General features: G+C 37.8%; 1 protein-coding gene across 7 annotated transcripts in view; it reads left to right on the top strand.

Moving 5' to 3' along the window:
- The window catches only part of BBX (bobby sox homolog (Drosophila)), a 288,627-nt gene that overhangs the window by 260,937 nt on the left and 13,507 nt on the right, over positions 1 to 14,183 (top strand). For 6 of the 7 annotated variants that reach the window (XM_015562273.1, XM_006761160.2, XM_015562274.1 and 3 more), the window contains 2 exons: positions 8,275 to 8,361; positions 9,731 to 9,790. In XM_015562273.1, coding sequence (XP_015417759.1) covers positions 8,275 to 8,361; positions 9,731 to 9,790 — 147 coding nt within the window. The remainder of the gene's footprint in view (positions 1 to 8,274; positions 8,362 to 9,730; positions 9,791 to 14,183) is intronic. The other variant, XM_015562275.1, reaches the window with a different exon arrangement.

Consider the following 14,183-nt stretch of genomic DNA (forward strand, 5'->3'; position numbering starts at 1 on the left):
ACATTCATTATTTTTCTTTCTACCTCATAGTAGGTACTTATTTAGCTACTCCAGGTTATAGGAATTGTGTAGAATTTTTCTGAAACGTAATTTCTAGAGGAAATGATTGTGGGTACATTTATACAGTTATACAACTCAGAATCATAGTACCTGCTTGGGTCTGCACTTCTGTTTTCCCAGTGTCTCCTTGTTTATATCTATTTCCAAGTAGTCTCTTCCCTTTTCTCACCGTCCCCTCCACTCTCTCTGCGCTGTCACTTATGTCTGTATAATAGGTCTTATCAGAAACTCTAAAACAAAAAAAGAATGAAAATAGCGAAATGTCACCTTCTCCAGCAGGGCTCAGGGTATGTTATACTAGGCAGAGCACAGTGACTTAGGAATAGAATTTCCTTTTGTTTCTAAGAGCAAATTATAATCTGCCTGGCTTGGTGCGGCTCAGCTGAAGCAGCCCATTCCTGCATGTTTTCTAGTTTCTGTCTCATAGTCACGTGTATATATTCTAATGAAAGCTTTAAATTATAAGTCTAAATTTAATTGTAACCTCTCAAAGGATTTCTTTTGACACATTATTTTAAGTATACTGTTAATGTATGAAGCACTTTCTACAGAAGTGTCAGAAGTCAAGAGTGCTCTGCAAAATAAGTAATTTTCAAATGACATAGGGTCATGGAGAAAAAGCTAATTGAGTTCAATTTAGAGTGTTTAAATCATGGCCCAGTGTGACCCTTGACTTCACTTTCCTTCTTTTATCCCTTCTGTCTTCTCACATACTGTTTCTTAGCTCCTCAAACATACTGTTGGTCCTTCTCATGTTTTTCCAATTCACACTTGTGGATTGGAATTTCAAATGGTTAAGCATTTGAGATTTTAATATAAGGAGCAGATTTATAAAAATTAAAGGTTGAGGATAGAATCCCCTGTTTGGGAGGAGCCAACCTGAGGATACTGTCAGGGTTAAAGAACTCAGACCTGTTTTAGCCAGGCCAGCCTTTCCTACCAACAAGTTACAGCTTCCAGGTTGGGCAGAACTCTGTATTTTGTCCTATAACTGTTTCAGAGTCTTCATTGCCACCAAATACTTTCAGGAACATGGTGACAGCACATTTGCAGGTATCGACGATATACCTAATATAATCCTGAGTTTCTTAACAGGGCAGGGATTGTCTAGCCCAATGAGGTGGTTCAGTTCCACTCGATGAATTCTAACTCGATTATGGCTGCTTTACTCAAACTTATTCAAGTCTACAGATCCATGTGACCAGTAGCTGGGGGCACTTTGCTATAAATTATCACAAATTATTGTTTCATAGGTTATTCATTGCTTAAGTGTTCTTTACAAAAACGACAACCTAGTTTTAGAATTAAAAATCTCTTTTTATAGCTTGAAAACATGAAACTAGAACCTGGGCAGAAGTCACCACCCTTTGAGTTTGGCCTAAAATTTGTTTCCTGTGACAGAGAGTAAGGTTCACATAATTCACCTCACCTGCTGACCTTGAAGAATGATCACACCAGGCTAGTTCTGAGCTGGCTCCTGTGTCACTACAGTGTCTCACCCCCGAAATGTCTCTTTTTCAGCAAACCATGAACAACATTAATGTCTGGGAAGGTTATTATTGTCAATGTCTCTATGGCACCCTCTTAACCTCTCAGATTCTTTGTGTCTGCTATTTTCTACCCAGCTGTGAAGTTGGCATGCAAAGGAGAGATTGATACCTTCAAATACAGGCCATCCCGCCCAAAAGTTTGAATAGAGTCCTAAGCTAGTTTACATGCCAGCAAAAAGAGACTTTGTCATAAGGATGTGAAAGCTGATACAAAAACTCTCTTAAGAAATGTGGTAGGAAGAGAAGGGACAGAGATGGGAGGGAAACTTGAGGGGGTGATTTAGTGAGTGACAGTTGCTGATTCTTTGTTTTCTGAATAATTCCTTCAAAAGTCTTTTTTCCGCTTTTCATTTCCTACCCTCATTTTCCTGCATTGAGTCTCAATGTTAATAATTAAAGAGGGAAATAGTGGTAAATTTCTGTATATTTGCTATTTGTTACAAAGTTTGACTTTATCTTCTTGAGGCAAAATATCAAACATATGTACCATACTGGTGGGCAGAAATCAAGTTGTTCATTTCTTGACTCTAACATTGCTGCTTTCTAATTACTTATTCAAGTTTGTGACTTTTCTTTTTTAAATGAAGTTGTCCTTTACTTAGATTTGTTTTATAGCTATGGTCTGGAATGGCTAAGAGTAAGGAAGTTTAAAAATAAAAGTTTACAGTGGCTCATCTGTGTGTCGCACTACTCTGGTTGTAGTTTTTCCATGTTAAAATTGACAAGCTCCATCTTTAGCTCTGTCCTTAAATTGTACTTTTTAGATTTCTCTGAGTAAGGCTGGACCTGAAAATATGTATCCTTTTCTTCTTTATCGTAACCCATTCCATAGGTCACATCAGTTTCTTTTGTGAATTACTGTCTTATCCCATTATCCTCACACAAATGCTCACTGATGAATATAGAAATCATTCTCCCTGTGAGCCAATTCCTTATCATTGTTAAATTATCTTCCTGCAGGTAAATCACTAGGATCCTTATAGTCCTAAGAAGTCTCAGAATGGTTTTTCTTCTTTTTTCTACTTCTGTTTGCTATGATTACCCATGTATCTATTATTCAGGTACACTAACCTAAAGTCTCTTGGTTGTATAAAATACACATGAGGCAGTGATTGTAAATGGACTATCGAGAATATCTGTACTATTAGTGCAGTGTGTACACATGATATATTTTCTTTGTATTTGTTAAATTTATTTATTTTTCATTGTTGCTCACTATTCCTGGGAAACAAAAACCAATAAGAGGAAAAGTTTTGTTTCTATTTTAAACCACCATCAGCCAATTCAGAAGTATTTGCTAATTGGTTATTTAGAAGGATGGCTTAGAAGGATGGTTTGGTGTAGTCATCAAAAAACACCTGCACAACTTTATGTTATTAGTAATAATAGCAACAACTGTCATGTCTTCAATTTTTACTTTGTGCCTAGCAGTGACTTAGAGCTTTATTTATTCGTTGATGTAACAAATATTATTGAGAATGAGTTGTGTGCTAAGTGCCATCTAGGCATATAACTGTAGAATATATTTGTGATAGAAAACAAAGGACCCTCCTGCCATGGATGTTACATTATGATGGAGTTACCAGGCAATAAATTGAGCCTAAACAATAAGCAAAGCATATGACATATTAGAAGGTTAGAAGTGCTATGAAAAAAAGAATAGGTTTGATAGAACAACTACACAAATGATCAACAAGGAAGGAAAATAATTCTATATACCAGTTCTCTCTGTGTATATAGAACACTTCACCCAACAATAGTAGAATATACATTCTTCTCAATGGAACTGCCTCTAGAATGCAACATATACTGGGCCATAAAACAAACACATTTTATTAGAAGGATTAAAATAATTCAAATCATGCCTCTGACCATAGTGGAATGGAATTAAAATTCAATAGCAAGGAAAAAATGTGGAAACTCACAAATATGTGGAAATTAAAAAACTCTAAATAACCAATAAGTTAATTACCAAAGAAGAAACTAAGAAATTAATAGGGAAATCAGAAACTTTGACATGAATAAAAAGGAAAACAACATACCAAAACTTATGGGATACTGTTAAAGCAGCATTCTCAACTTGTAGGTCGCGACCCCTTTGGGGGTCTAATGACCCTTTCACAGGGGTCGCCTAACACAATCAGAAAACACATATATAATTGCATATTGTTTTTGTGATTAATCACTATGCTTTAATAATGTTCAATTTGTAACAATGAAAATACATCCTGCATATCAGATATTTACATTATGATTCATAACAGTAGCAAAATTATAGTTATGAAGTAGCAACGAAAATAATTTTATGGTTCGGGTCACCACAACATGAGGAACTGTATTAAAGTGTCACGGCATTAGGAAGGTTGAGAACCACTGCTGTTAAAGTAATGCTTAGAGATAAGTTTATAGCTATAAATGCATATATCAAGAAAGATTTCAAATCAATAACCTAATCTACCTTGAGACAATATAAAAAGAAGAGCAAACTAAACCTAAAAGAAGAAGATGAATGGAAATAATAAAGATAAGAGAGGAAATTAATGAGTGAAGTTAATTAAAGAAAAGAACCAATGGAACCAATAGCTGGTTCTTCAGAAAGAACAGCGAATTTGAGAATCATTTATACGGACCAAGAAAAAAGAGAAAACTCAAAGAAACACTGAACAATTATATGCCAATAAATTAGATAATTTACATGAAATGGATAATTTCTAGGGAGACACTAACTACTGAAACTGACTTAAGAAAAAAAGGCAAAATGAATAAACCTAAAACTAATAAAGAGATTGAATTTAATAATCAAAAAACTATCCAGGAAAAAAAATAAAGCCCAGGCCAGGATGGTTTTACCAGTGAACTCCACCAAACATTTAAAGAAGAACCAATACCAGTTTTTCACAAACTTGTTAAAAAATTAGAAGAAGAGGGAACACTTCTCAACTCGTTCTATTATGCCAATATTACCCTACTGTCAAAGGTAAACATCACAAGAAAGAACTGCAGACTGGTATCTCTAACAGATACGGACACAAAAATCTTTAACAAAAAAAACGAGCACACCAAAAACTAGCATATATTAAGAAGAATTATAACCATGGCTAACTGGGATTTTACCCTAGCAATGCAGGGTTGGTTTAACATTAAGAATTCAATTAATATACCACATCCATAGAACAACATCATCAAATATTTTTTAAAAGCTCATGGTCATCTCAGTAGATGTAAAACAAATATTTGACAAAATCCAATACCTTTTCACAACAATGCTCATCAGACTGAGTGTAATGAGCTTTGTCCGCCTGATAAAGGGCATTCTACAAAACCCCACAGTTAACATCAAGCCTGTCCATTCTCACTACTTCTATTCAACATTGTCATAAAAGTTCTAGCCAAGACAACTAGGCAAGAAAAAGAATAAAAGGCATCCAGATTATGGAAAGGAAGAAGTAAAACTATCTATAAAACTATCTGTTGCAGATGACATAAACTTTTATATAGAAAACTTAAGGACTCCACTCGAAAACTTAAAGATTCCACTAATAAATGAGTTCAGTAGGGTTATGGGATACAAGATCATTGTACAAAAACCAGGTGTATTCTTACTCACTTGCAATGAACAATCCCAAAATGAACTTAGGGAAAACAATTCCATTTACAATAGTATAAAAAAGAATAAAGTACTTAGACATGCAAATATTGAAAGCTATAAAACATTGTGTAAAGAATGATGATGAAAGACCATCCCAGGTTCATGGATCAGAAGACTTACCGTATTTGCCGGTGTATAAGACGACTGGGCGTATAAGACGACCCCCTAACATTTCCACTCAAAATAGAGTTTGTTATATACTCGCCGTATAAGACTACCCCCTCTTCCGCACACCTTCCACACACCAAATAAAAGGTAAAACAATATCAGATTTGATTTTAACATTTTAATTTATAAAAGCCTTCAAACTCCTCTTCATCATCTGATATTAAAAGTTCATCAACGACATCTTGGTGCCATGATAGGGATGATAGGGGTTTGACTGGTCGACATTTTCTATGCTGTACTGTACAATGGGGCAGTATTGTGGTTGGCTGTTGGCTGTATACAAAGCCTGATTTGATTGGTCCCTGCTCCCTGTTTGCCCGCCCTGTCACTATAGCAGTCTGGTCCACCCTTGCATCAGCATCTCCCTGGGACCTCACTAGTGCGCAAGTGCGAGCTCTTCAACATTCTAACAGGCACCATGATAGCGCAAAATCGCGAATCTTCAATGCATATGTAAAGAAATATACGGTAACCCGAATTTACCACACTCGCAAAATCGCACACAGCCAACCATACACCCAGTATGGTATCGCGATTCGTGATTTTGCGCTATCATACTGGGTGTATGGTCGGCTGTGTGCGATTTTGCGAGTGTGGTAAAATCGCATAACAGCAAAATCGCATAACAGCCGAGCGTACACCCAGCAGCGCTGCTGATGCCTGAACGGTATGTGGAATGAAGTGGGCGGGCATCGGGAGGCCACTATGGCACGGGGCAAGCACTATGGGCAGTCTATCTGAAGTGTACCTGGCGTATAAGACGACCCCCCACTTGGAGGCATATTTTTCAGGGCCAAAAAATCGTCTTATATGCCGGCAAATACGGTAATATTGTTAAGATGGAAACATTCTCTCAAATCGACCTACTAATTTAGCCCAGTCCCTCTTAGAATCCTAGTTTACTTCTTTTGTAGATACTTACTAGTGATCCTAAAGTTAATTTGGAATTTCGAGGGATTCAGAATAGCCAGGAAAATCTCAATTTCACAACTGGCTATAAAAAAGGAAGTAAGACAGTATGGTAGATAGACATATAGGTCAATGGAATAGAATTGAGGTTCTAGAAATAAACCTATCTATCATTGGTCAACAGATCTTCCACTAGGATGCCATGCCTGTTCAATGGAAAAAGAGTAGTCTTTTCAAAAAATAGTGCTGGGGCAACTAGATATCCACATGCCAATATATAAAAACTAATTCAAAATGGATCTAAGACCTAAGCATATGAGCTTAATTTATAAATCTTTTCAAAGGAAACATAGGGGTCAATCTTAGTGATCTCAGATTTGTCAATGGATCCTTTGCTATGATACCAAAAACTCAAGCAACAAAAGACAAAAATAGATAATTTGATTGTATCAGAATTTAGAATTTGTGCCTCTAAGGACGCTAGTAAGAAAGTGAGAAAACATTCCACAGAGCATATGAAAAACACACACAACTCAAGAAGACAGTTAATTTAAAAATGGGCAAGCTATTTGAATAGCTGTTTCCCTCCAGAAGGTATACACATGCCAGTAAGCACATGAAAAATGCTTAACATCATTAATTGTCAGGAAAATGGGAATCAAAACCACAGTGAGCAAGATACCACTTCACATCCTTGAGATGGATTTAATAATGAAAAAGACAAGTGTTAGTGGAGTGTAATAAGTGTAAACGAGGCTGTGAGACAGTCTGATAGTTCCTCAAAAGGTTAAACATACAGTTACACTATAACCTAGCAGATCCACTCCTAGGTTTATGTCCAAAAGAAATGAACACAAAAGCTTATATATGAATGTTCATATATTTAGAGAGAAAGTAGATTAGTGATTGCTTAGGGATAGAGGGAATGCAGTTATAGGGAGGGGTGATAGCTAAGGGATATGGGATTTATTTTTGAGGTGATAAAAATATTCCAAAATAATGATGGTTGAAAATATCTGTGAATATAAAAACCACTGAATTGTACATTTAAGACAGGAGCCTAGTTTGCCTCTGTAAGGCAAAGCATGTGGTTGCAGGTGCTGTTAGATGGATAGGTGCCGCAGGGGCAGTTTACAGAGCTTCCGAACTTTTTAATCCTCACGTCAAGCCTGTGAATGAGACACCATTATTATTACCATTTGAACACGAGGAAGCAGACTTATTTAAATGATGAAGTCAATTTCACAATAGGAATATCACAGTACAGAAATAACCTACTTTGGACAGGTCAGTGCTCTTGTTGGCATTTCTGAATGGTGATTTAAAACTGGCCTTCTATTTCTTCTATCTGAGAAAACTAAGTTACAATCTGAGGCTTCTCTCTGCACCAGAAGAAAGATTTTTTGGCAAATAAATCTTTCTGTTTTCAAATCACTTTTTTTTCTTCCTACAATATCCTCAGAAGAGGCTAGAAAGTTATGTAATGCTATCAGGCCAACCGTTGTCTTGAAAGTGTTGTCCTTGTGAAAATCAGTTTCTTAGGACAGATGAATGCCCATGCAGTCCTTTTCTTCACGGTATTTGGGAATCGAAAGTAAAATCTTTTCTTTGTTACAGATGGCAGCTACTCTGCTGTTATTAGTTGTGGCTTGTCTCTAGTCATGAAATCTCTTTATTTCTGCTGAGAGAGTCTTAGCCCTAATGGAGGCTTCTGCCCAATACATTTGAAGGAAAACCTCACTGGGTTTTATAGTGCTCAGCCTCCTAAAAAAGGAAGCTGAGCACGAGTTAAATGAGTAACAACTCAAGGTGACATTTCTTATGACTCAATTTGCTTATTTCACACGTGGGAGGAGGGTGTAAATATTTAGAAACACACGGCATTGTTTTATGGAACATTGTGAATTTAAAATATATTTATATTAATATTGTCTATAGGTTCTTTCCAGTCTCAGAAAAACTTATTCCACAAAATTGTCAGCAAATATAAGCACAAAAAGGAGAAGCCTAATGTTCCAGAAAAAGGTATTGGTGCCTTCCATCCTCCATTAAGGTGTCTTGGCCACCTCCATTGCGAATTCATCTTTGAGCAATGCTTCGCGCACTGGCTTCGCCTTGGCCTCCCCTTGGCTTGCTTCACTGTCATCAGCTCCTGATGCAGGCATATTCATTATCTCTAGATTCTGCAGCTAATTGCAAAGAGAGCTCCTTCACATGGATTTCTACTCAAATCCCGTATTTGTCTCTAGTTTCAGAGTTCCATATGAAACCTAAAATTGCTTTTTCTCATCTATATTTTGGTGCATTTTGTAATTTAGTTTTCTTGAACCCTTATCCCCCCCCCCCTTTTTTTTTGACTACTCTCTTTTTTCTCATGTTCAGCAGCCTTCATTCCAGGACCACATTTTCCTCCTGAAACCGTACTTGTTTCATGTGAAAGTCCCATGATTTCTTTATTTTCTCTGACACTTGAGGATTCTTGTCGAGGAGGATTTCACTCCTAAGTCATAACCTCCCCCCCACCCCCCCGCCCCAACTATGTACTTCATCATTTGCCCAACTCTTCTTTCTACCTCCTTCAGTCCCGTAACTTTTATTTCCAGAGGGCACTAGAGATGTATTGCACTCTCCCCTCCTTTACTCTGAACCTCTGTGTCAGTGTTGCAATCTTGATGGGCCTTTGAGCCTCGTCAGGGCTCATCTGAAGGTTTTTTTGGTTTTTTTTCCTTCTCACAGTTCGGGACTCCCACTCTTCTTTCACAGGAAAGATAAATCTCTCCGTTTCGTTCAATACAGCCGTGTGTCCTGAGAGTCAGGCTCTCTTTAGCATCTTCCCCGCATGCTAGTGTCGTGACTGCCATGGGCCTTCTCATCCGGTGCCCATTTGCATCTCCTTGCATGGCCAGATGGGAAGCCTTTCGGGCTGCTGGGGGAGGCTTCAGATGCAGCTGTCTTCCGTGTGCAGACACATGTGCCTGTGTGCTCCTGTATGTAACCTTTTACTTAATTGGGGTTTATTTTCACCTCCACTTCAGTCGTGTAGTTTTGTTTTGTATGTGTTATTTTTCTCTGCTTCCAGTGGAGAAACATCACTCTTTAGGTAAATGTGAACTTGCATCATTCCCTCTTAACTGGTCTTCAGATTTTCTTGATTAAAGTCATAGAATTTACCAACAATGTATTTCATAAAAGGTAAATTTGTTTATTTTTATTTAATCCATTTCCTGTATAGCCTAATTATTTTAGTTGAGAATTAAACAGTTGAAATGAAATTCTGCTTTATTTGTGTGATAGTGCTTTTTATTTAAGTTATTTTGTATATTGTCTTATTTTTGTAGTGTATATATCTATACTGGGAGTAGAGTTTCACTCTCCTTTTTGTCATTGTTTTTAGGAAGTGGGGATAAATGGTCAAACAAGCAATTCTTCTTGGATGCCATTCACCCTACAGAAGGTAAAAAAAAAAAAAGCAATATTCATTATATCATTTCAGATCATCTGTGCTGGTAAAGGCACAATTTTAATATGTTTAAAAAGTGTAATTTACATGGGCTCCACCAACAGCATTAGACCTGAGTGTTCATAATTGGGTTATTTTAAATTTTCAAATCAAAACTGGTATTTTTTGACCCTGCTCAGGGTCAGGCAATCTGTCATATGGAGTTTAATTTGTTGAAAGGAGATTTATAACCTTTGAGCCACATTAATGAGATTTTTCATAAATAAAAACACTTAGCTTTGCAGTCATGTTGCAGGCACATGTTCATGGGAGTAAGAACAGGGCTAGCATGGGGCTGTCCTGGTGGCTGGGCATGGACAGGCATGCAGAAATGGTTCCTGGCCTGGCCTTTTTTTCTAGTCAACCTCCCAGTGCCTGTAAATATGTTTAAACTGGAGGCCCGGTGCATGAAATTCATTCACAGGTGGGGTCCTAGGCCTGGCCAGCGATCAGAGCCTATCAGGACCATCTCGCCCAGTCCTGATTGGGGTGGGCCAGCCAGTGTCTGCCAGCTGCTGGATGGGGCCTTCCGAAGGGGTCTGCCGGATGGGGGTGGGGGGCCGTGGGAGATTTGCCGGCCTGGGGGAAGGACCAGGGGAGGTTGGCTGGCTGTGTGAGGTTGGCTGGAGCGCACTGACCACCAGGGGCCAGTTTCTGCATTGAGCGTCTGCCCTCTGGTGGTCAGTGTGCATCATAACAACTGGTTGTTCCAGTGGTAATGGTCACTTAGGCTTTTATATATATATAGATGGATTGCCTCTGAGGCCTATGTATAGCCCAAAAAAGGCTCCGTAATAAGACCGTATAATGTTACAGGTCTAAGTATAGATTTTTATGTCAGAATTTCTCACAATTATATTTATTTGTGATATTATCTAATTTCTATTAAATATAGACCCTCAGGTGAATGCTCATTTCTGTGATGGTTAAGGAGCCACCCTCCCCCTTCTTCCCGTTGATTCTCTTTTTTTCACTGTAGATAATTTTAAAGAGCTGACCATTTTCATAGTGCTTAATTAGTTGATTCATTTGAAAACTAGAAGGGATTTTAGAGGTCATCCTGTTCAACCTGTTTGATTTATTTATGGCTGGAAGAGGGAACTTAATGATGAGTAGCCCACGTCTCTGGACTCCCAAATACACTCTCATTTCCTTACTAAAAAGGAGAAAAAAATTAAAATGCTCATTTAGCCTAAATCATTTATTAAAAATACCTATGTTTTAAAGATATTTATAAAAAATATACAAATTTGAGCTTATTGTAAACACGGAATTTTTTTGTTTGGTAGGTACTGGTTACATGGGCCACATGGCTGCTTTTATACCATTTACTTTTACAGAAAATGCCAGCAGCATGTCTGTTTTCTGACCTGTCACTTCACATCACAACCTCTGGGCAGTGTCATTTCTGCACTTAAGCTGGCAGAACAAAATATGAATTGTTGTGCTGCTCTCAGAATTAAATTTTGACATCCCAAAATTGATATATATTAGCTCTTGTGTATTAAAAATAGATTCTACACAGATTTGATAAATAGTGTAAGGCGCTGATAAGTAATCTAAAAGAAGTATTTAAGAAAGACCACAATACATTTTTTTAGTGATACTGCTCTAAATATTTTGTGTTTTTAAACAATGAAAACCCTACCTCATATAAAAGGGGTTATAACATGTGCAGTGTGGTAGAAAGCATGAATTAGGTAGGAATTAGGAGACCTGGGTGCTGGTCTCAGATTCACCACTAGAGAGCTCGTTTCAGTAGAACAGATTGTTTAGCCTCACTAGGATTCACTGTCTGTGTTGGTGCTAAGTGTGAATGTGAGTCATGTATTAGGGGTGGGTAAATGGTGAGGTGTGCTAATACATAAATTCTATTTCCCTTCTAACACTTGATGATTTTATTATGTGATTTCCTGAAAGTAGGTTAATTTGGAAGCCCTACTTTTCTGCCATTTCGGAAACAGAAAAGTAAATCAATTTTGAGTCTTCTAGGCAGACCCAAGGGTTTAGTTGGAAATAGAGTTATTATTGGTGATATTTAATTATCCTTATTATTAATGTATATGAAACAAAACTTTAGAGAACATGCACTAAAAATTGCATGCCCTGCAGTGTAGAGTGTAAATTATTTTACGTGGCCAGAAAAAAGGAATAGGTTTGAGCTTTGGAAATTACCAGTAATTTAAAGTGACCTTTTCTTGTTACTTATTTTCATACCATCCCCTACATTTACTTGTTTGGGTGGTAAACAGTGTACTTTGTGAATTATCTCAGCTCTTCATTCTCTCTCTCACCTGTGGCCATATCACTGCTTATTAAAACTTTACTTTTGAGAGTGTAAAAATATAAGAAAATGAAACTGTAATCAGGATAATTGTAGGGTGTGTAAACCACCCTAGGCAAAGGTTAGGCAGGAATTGTTTGTAATTGATATCTGTATAGAAATGTTGACTTAACTGAGGCCACAACTGTTAACTGTCCCTGATTTCTGTTAAAGTGGACGATTTAAAGGTCATTATGTTTTCTTTATATCATCCCAAGTATAATTGGATTACCATTTGTATTTTTTTTTTTCAAAATATCAGAAATTGCCTGGCAATTGTAGCTCAGTGGTTGAGTTTTGATCTATGAACCAGGAGGTCAGGGTTCGATTGCCTGTCAGAGCACATGCCCAGATTGCCAGCTCGATCCCCAGTAGGAGGTGTGAGAGGATTAATGATTCTCTGTCATCATTGATGTTTGTATCTCTCCCTTTCCCTTTCTGAAATTAACAGTTTTTTAAAATCAGAAATCTTTAGGTGATTAGTCATCATATCTGAGGCTTAAGTGCTAAGCTTATAATCTGGTTTAAACATTTCCACCCAAGCTTTTCAAAATCACTAAACCATTTCTGCAAATTTCTGTAGATCACAAAAAAAAAAAAATATAATATAAACCAAGACAACCTACCTCTGTCACTTTATCTTTCCACCAAGTTATGGTGTCATGCTCATTCTGAAGCTACGTAATACTTAATATTACATTATAGTTTCCAGAGGACTTTTACATAATTTTTTTTGCGAAAACTAATCTTCACATCAGCCTTGGTGAAGTAAGAAGTGCTTATTAGCTCCAAATACATGAAGCCTGACCAACAGAAGCAGGAAGGGAAGGAAGAAACCAATAGTTTTTCTACATGGGCTGCTTTTCAGGCATATCTGTAGATGGTCCTCATTTGGCTCAGATGTTGAAGTTACAAATTGTATCCTATAAGAAAGAAAACCAAAAACCTCAGACTAGGAATCTCTGCAAGACTAGTTTCTTTTGTAAGACATCTAATTACAGGGGAGAAAATTTCTTTTATAGTTAGATTTTCAATCAGGAGCCATAGCACTCAGGCTAACTTGATCTCCTCAGTGCAAAATAATTGCTACTTCACTTCAGCAGGGTCTCCCAGGATTAAGTTTATTCATTTGGTTATTTTTCCTGTGTTTCACTCGGTGTCCCACTGCATTTTCAGCTCACAGGAGACCAACCAAAGGCAATGAGATTCCAGATTTACCTATAATAATTTCAGTGCAAGTTGGATTCCCCTAGTTGGAATGTGAATTCATGACTCTAGAGCACTCTAGTGGTCTCCTGGGGTACAGTGCAAAAAATGATCTCCACATTTTGGGAGTAGAGTGTGGAAAACAAGAGTCTGTTACTGCCACATTCCTAACGCTGCTCCAGGAGTGAGTTCACATTATCACTCTCAGATGATCCGCGCCAAGGGTGTTACGATGATTGTGGAGTGAAAAACTAGCCCTGAGGACGTGTTTTGCAGTGCTTGGGTAGGTTTGTCTGCCCAATTACGAGCCGAAAGAGAAACGACTTAATTTGGTTTTAGATGACAAGCCTTTCTTTTCTCACATTTCCACTGGTTTGTCAGGGAGAAAGAAAAGGGAGCTGGCATGCTGTCTTGATGCTCAACTGCAGGCTTTTTTCCTCCCTGAGCTTTTTCTATTTCCAATCCCTTTGTGTGCTGATGTTGCTGGACTCAGCCGTACTGTCCTGTCCCAGACAACTACTTCTTTGACTTAGTCTTACCTGCCTTTCCCAATTCTTCTGTCCTGGGGAGGGTTCGCCCTGAGTGCTGACCCTGAAGGCTGTCATCTGTCTAGGCCAGCCGTGGGCAAACTACGGCCCGCGGGCCAGATCCGGCCCGTTTGAAATGAATAAAACTAAAAAAAAAAAAAAAAGACTGTACCCTTTTCTGTAATGATGTTTACTTAATTTATATTAGTTCACAGAAACACTCCATCCATGCTTTTGTTCTGGCCCTCCGGTCCAGTTTAAGAACCCACTTTGGCCCTCGAGTCAAAAAGTT

The sequence above is a fragment of the Myotis davidii genome, unplaced genomic scaffold (assembly GCF_000327345.1).
Source record: "Myotis davidii unplaced genomic scaffold, ASM32734v1 scaffold1798, whole genome shotgun sequence".
In the NCBI taxonomy this organism is placed as follows: Eukaryota; Metazoa; Chordata; class Mammalia; order Chiroptera; family Vespertilionidae; genus Myotis; species Myotis davidii.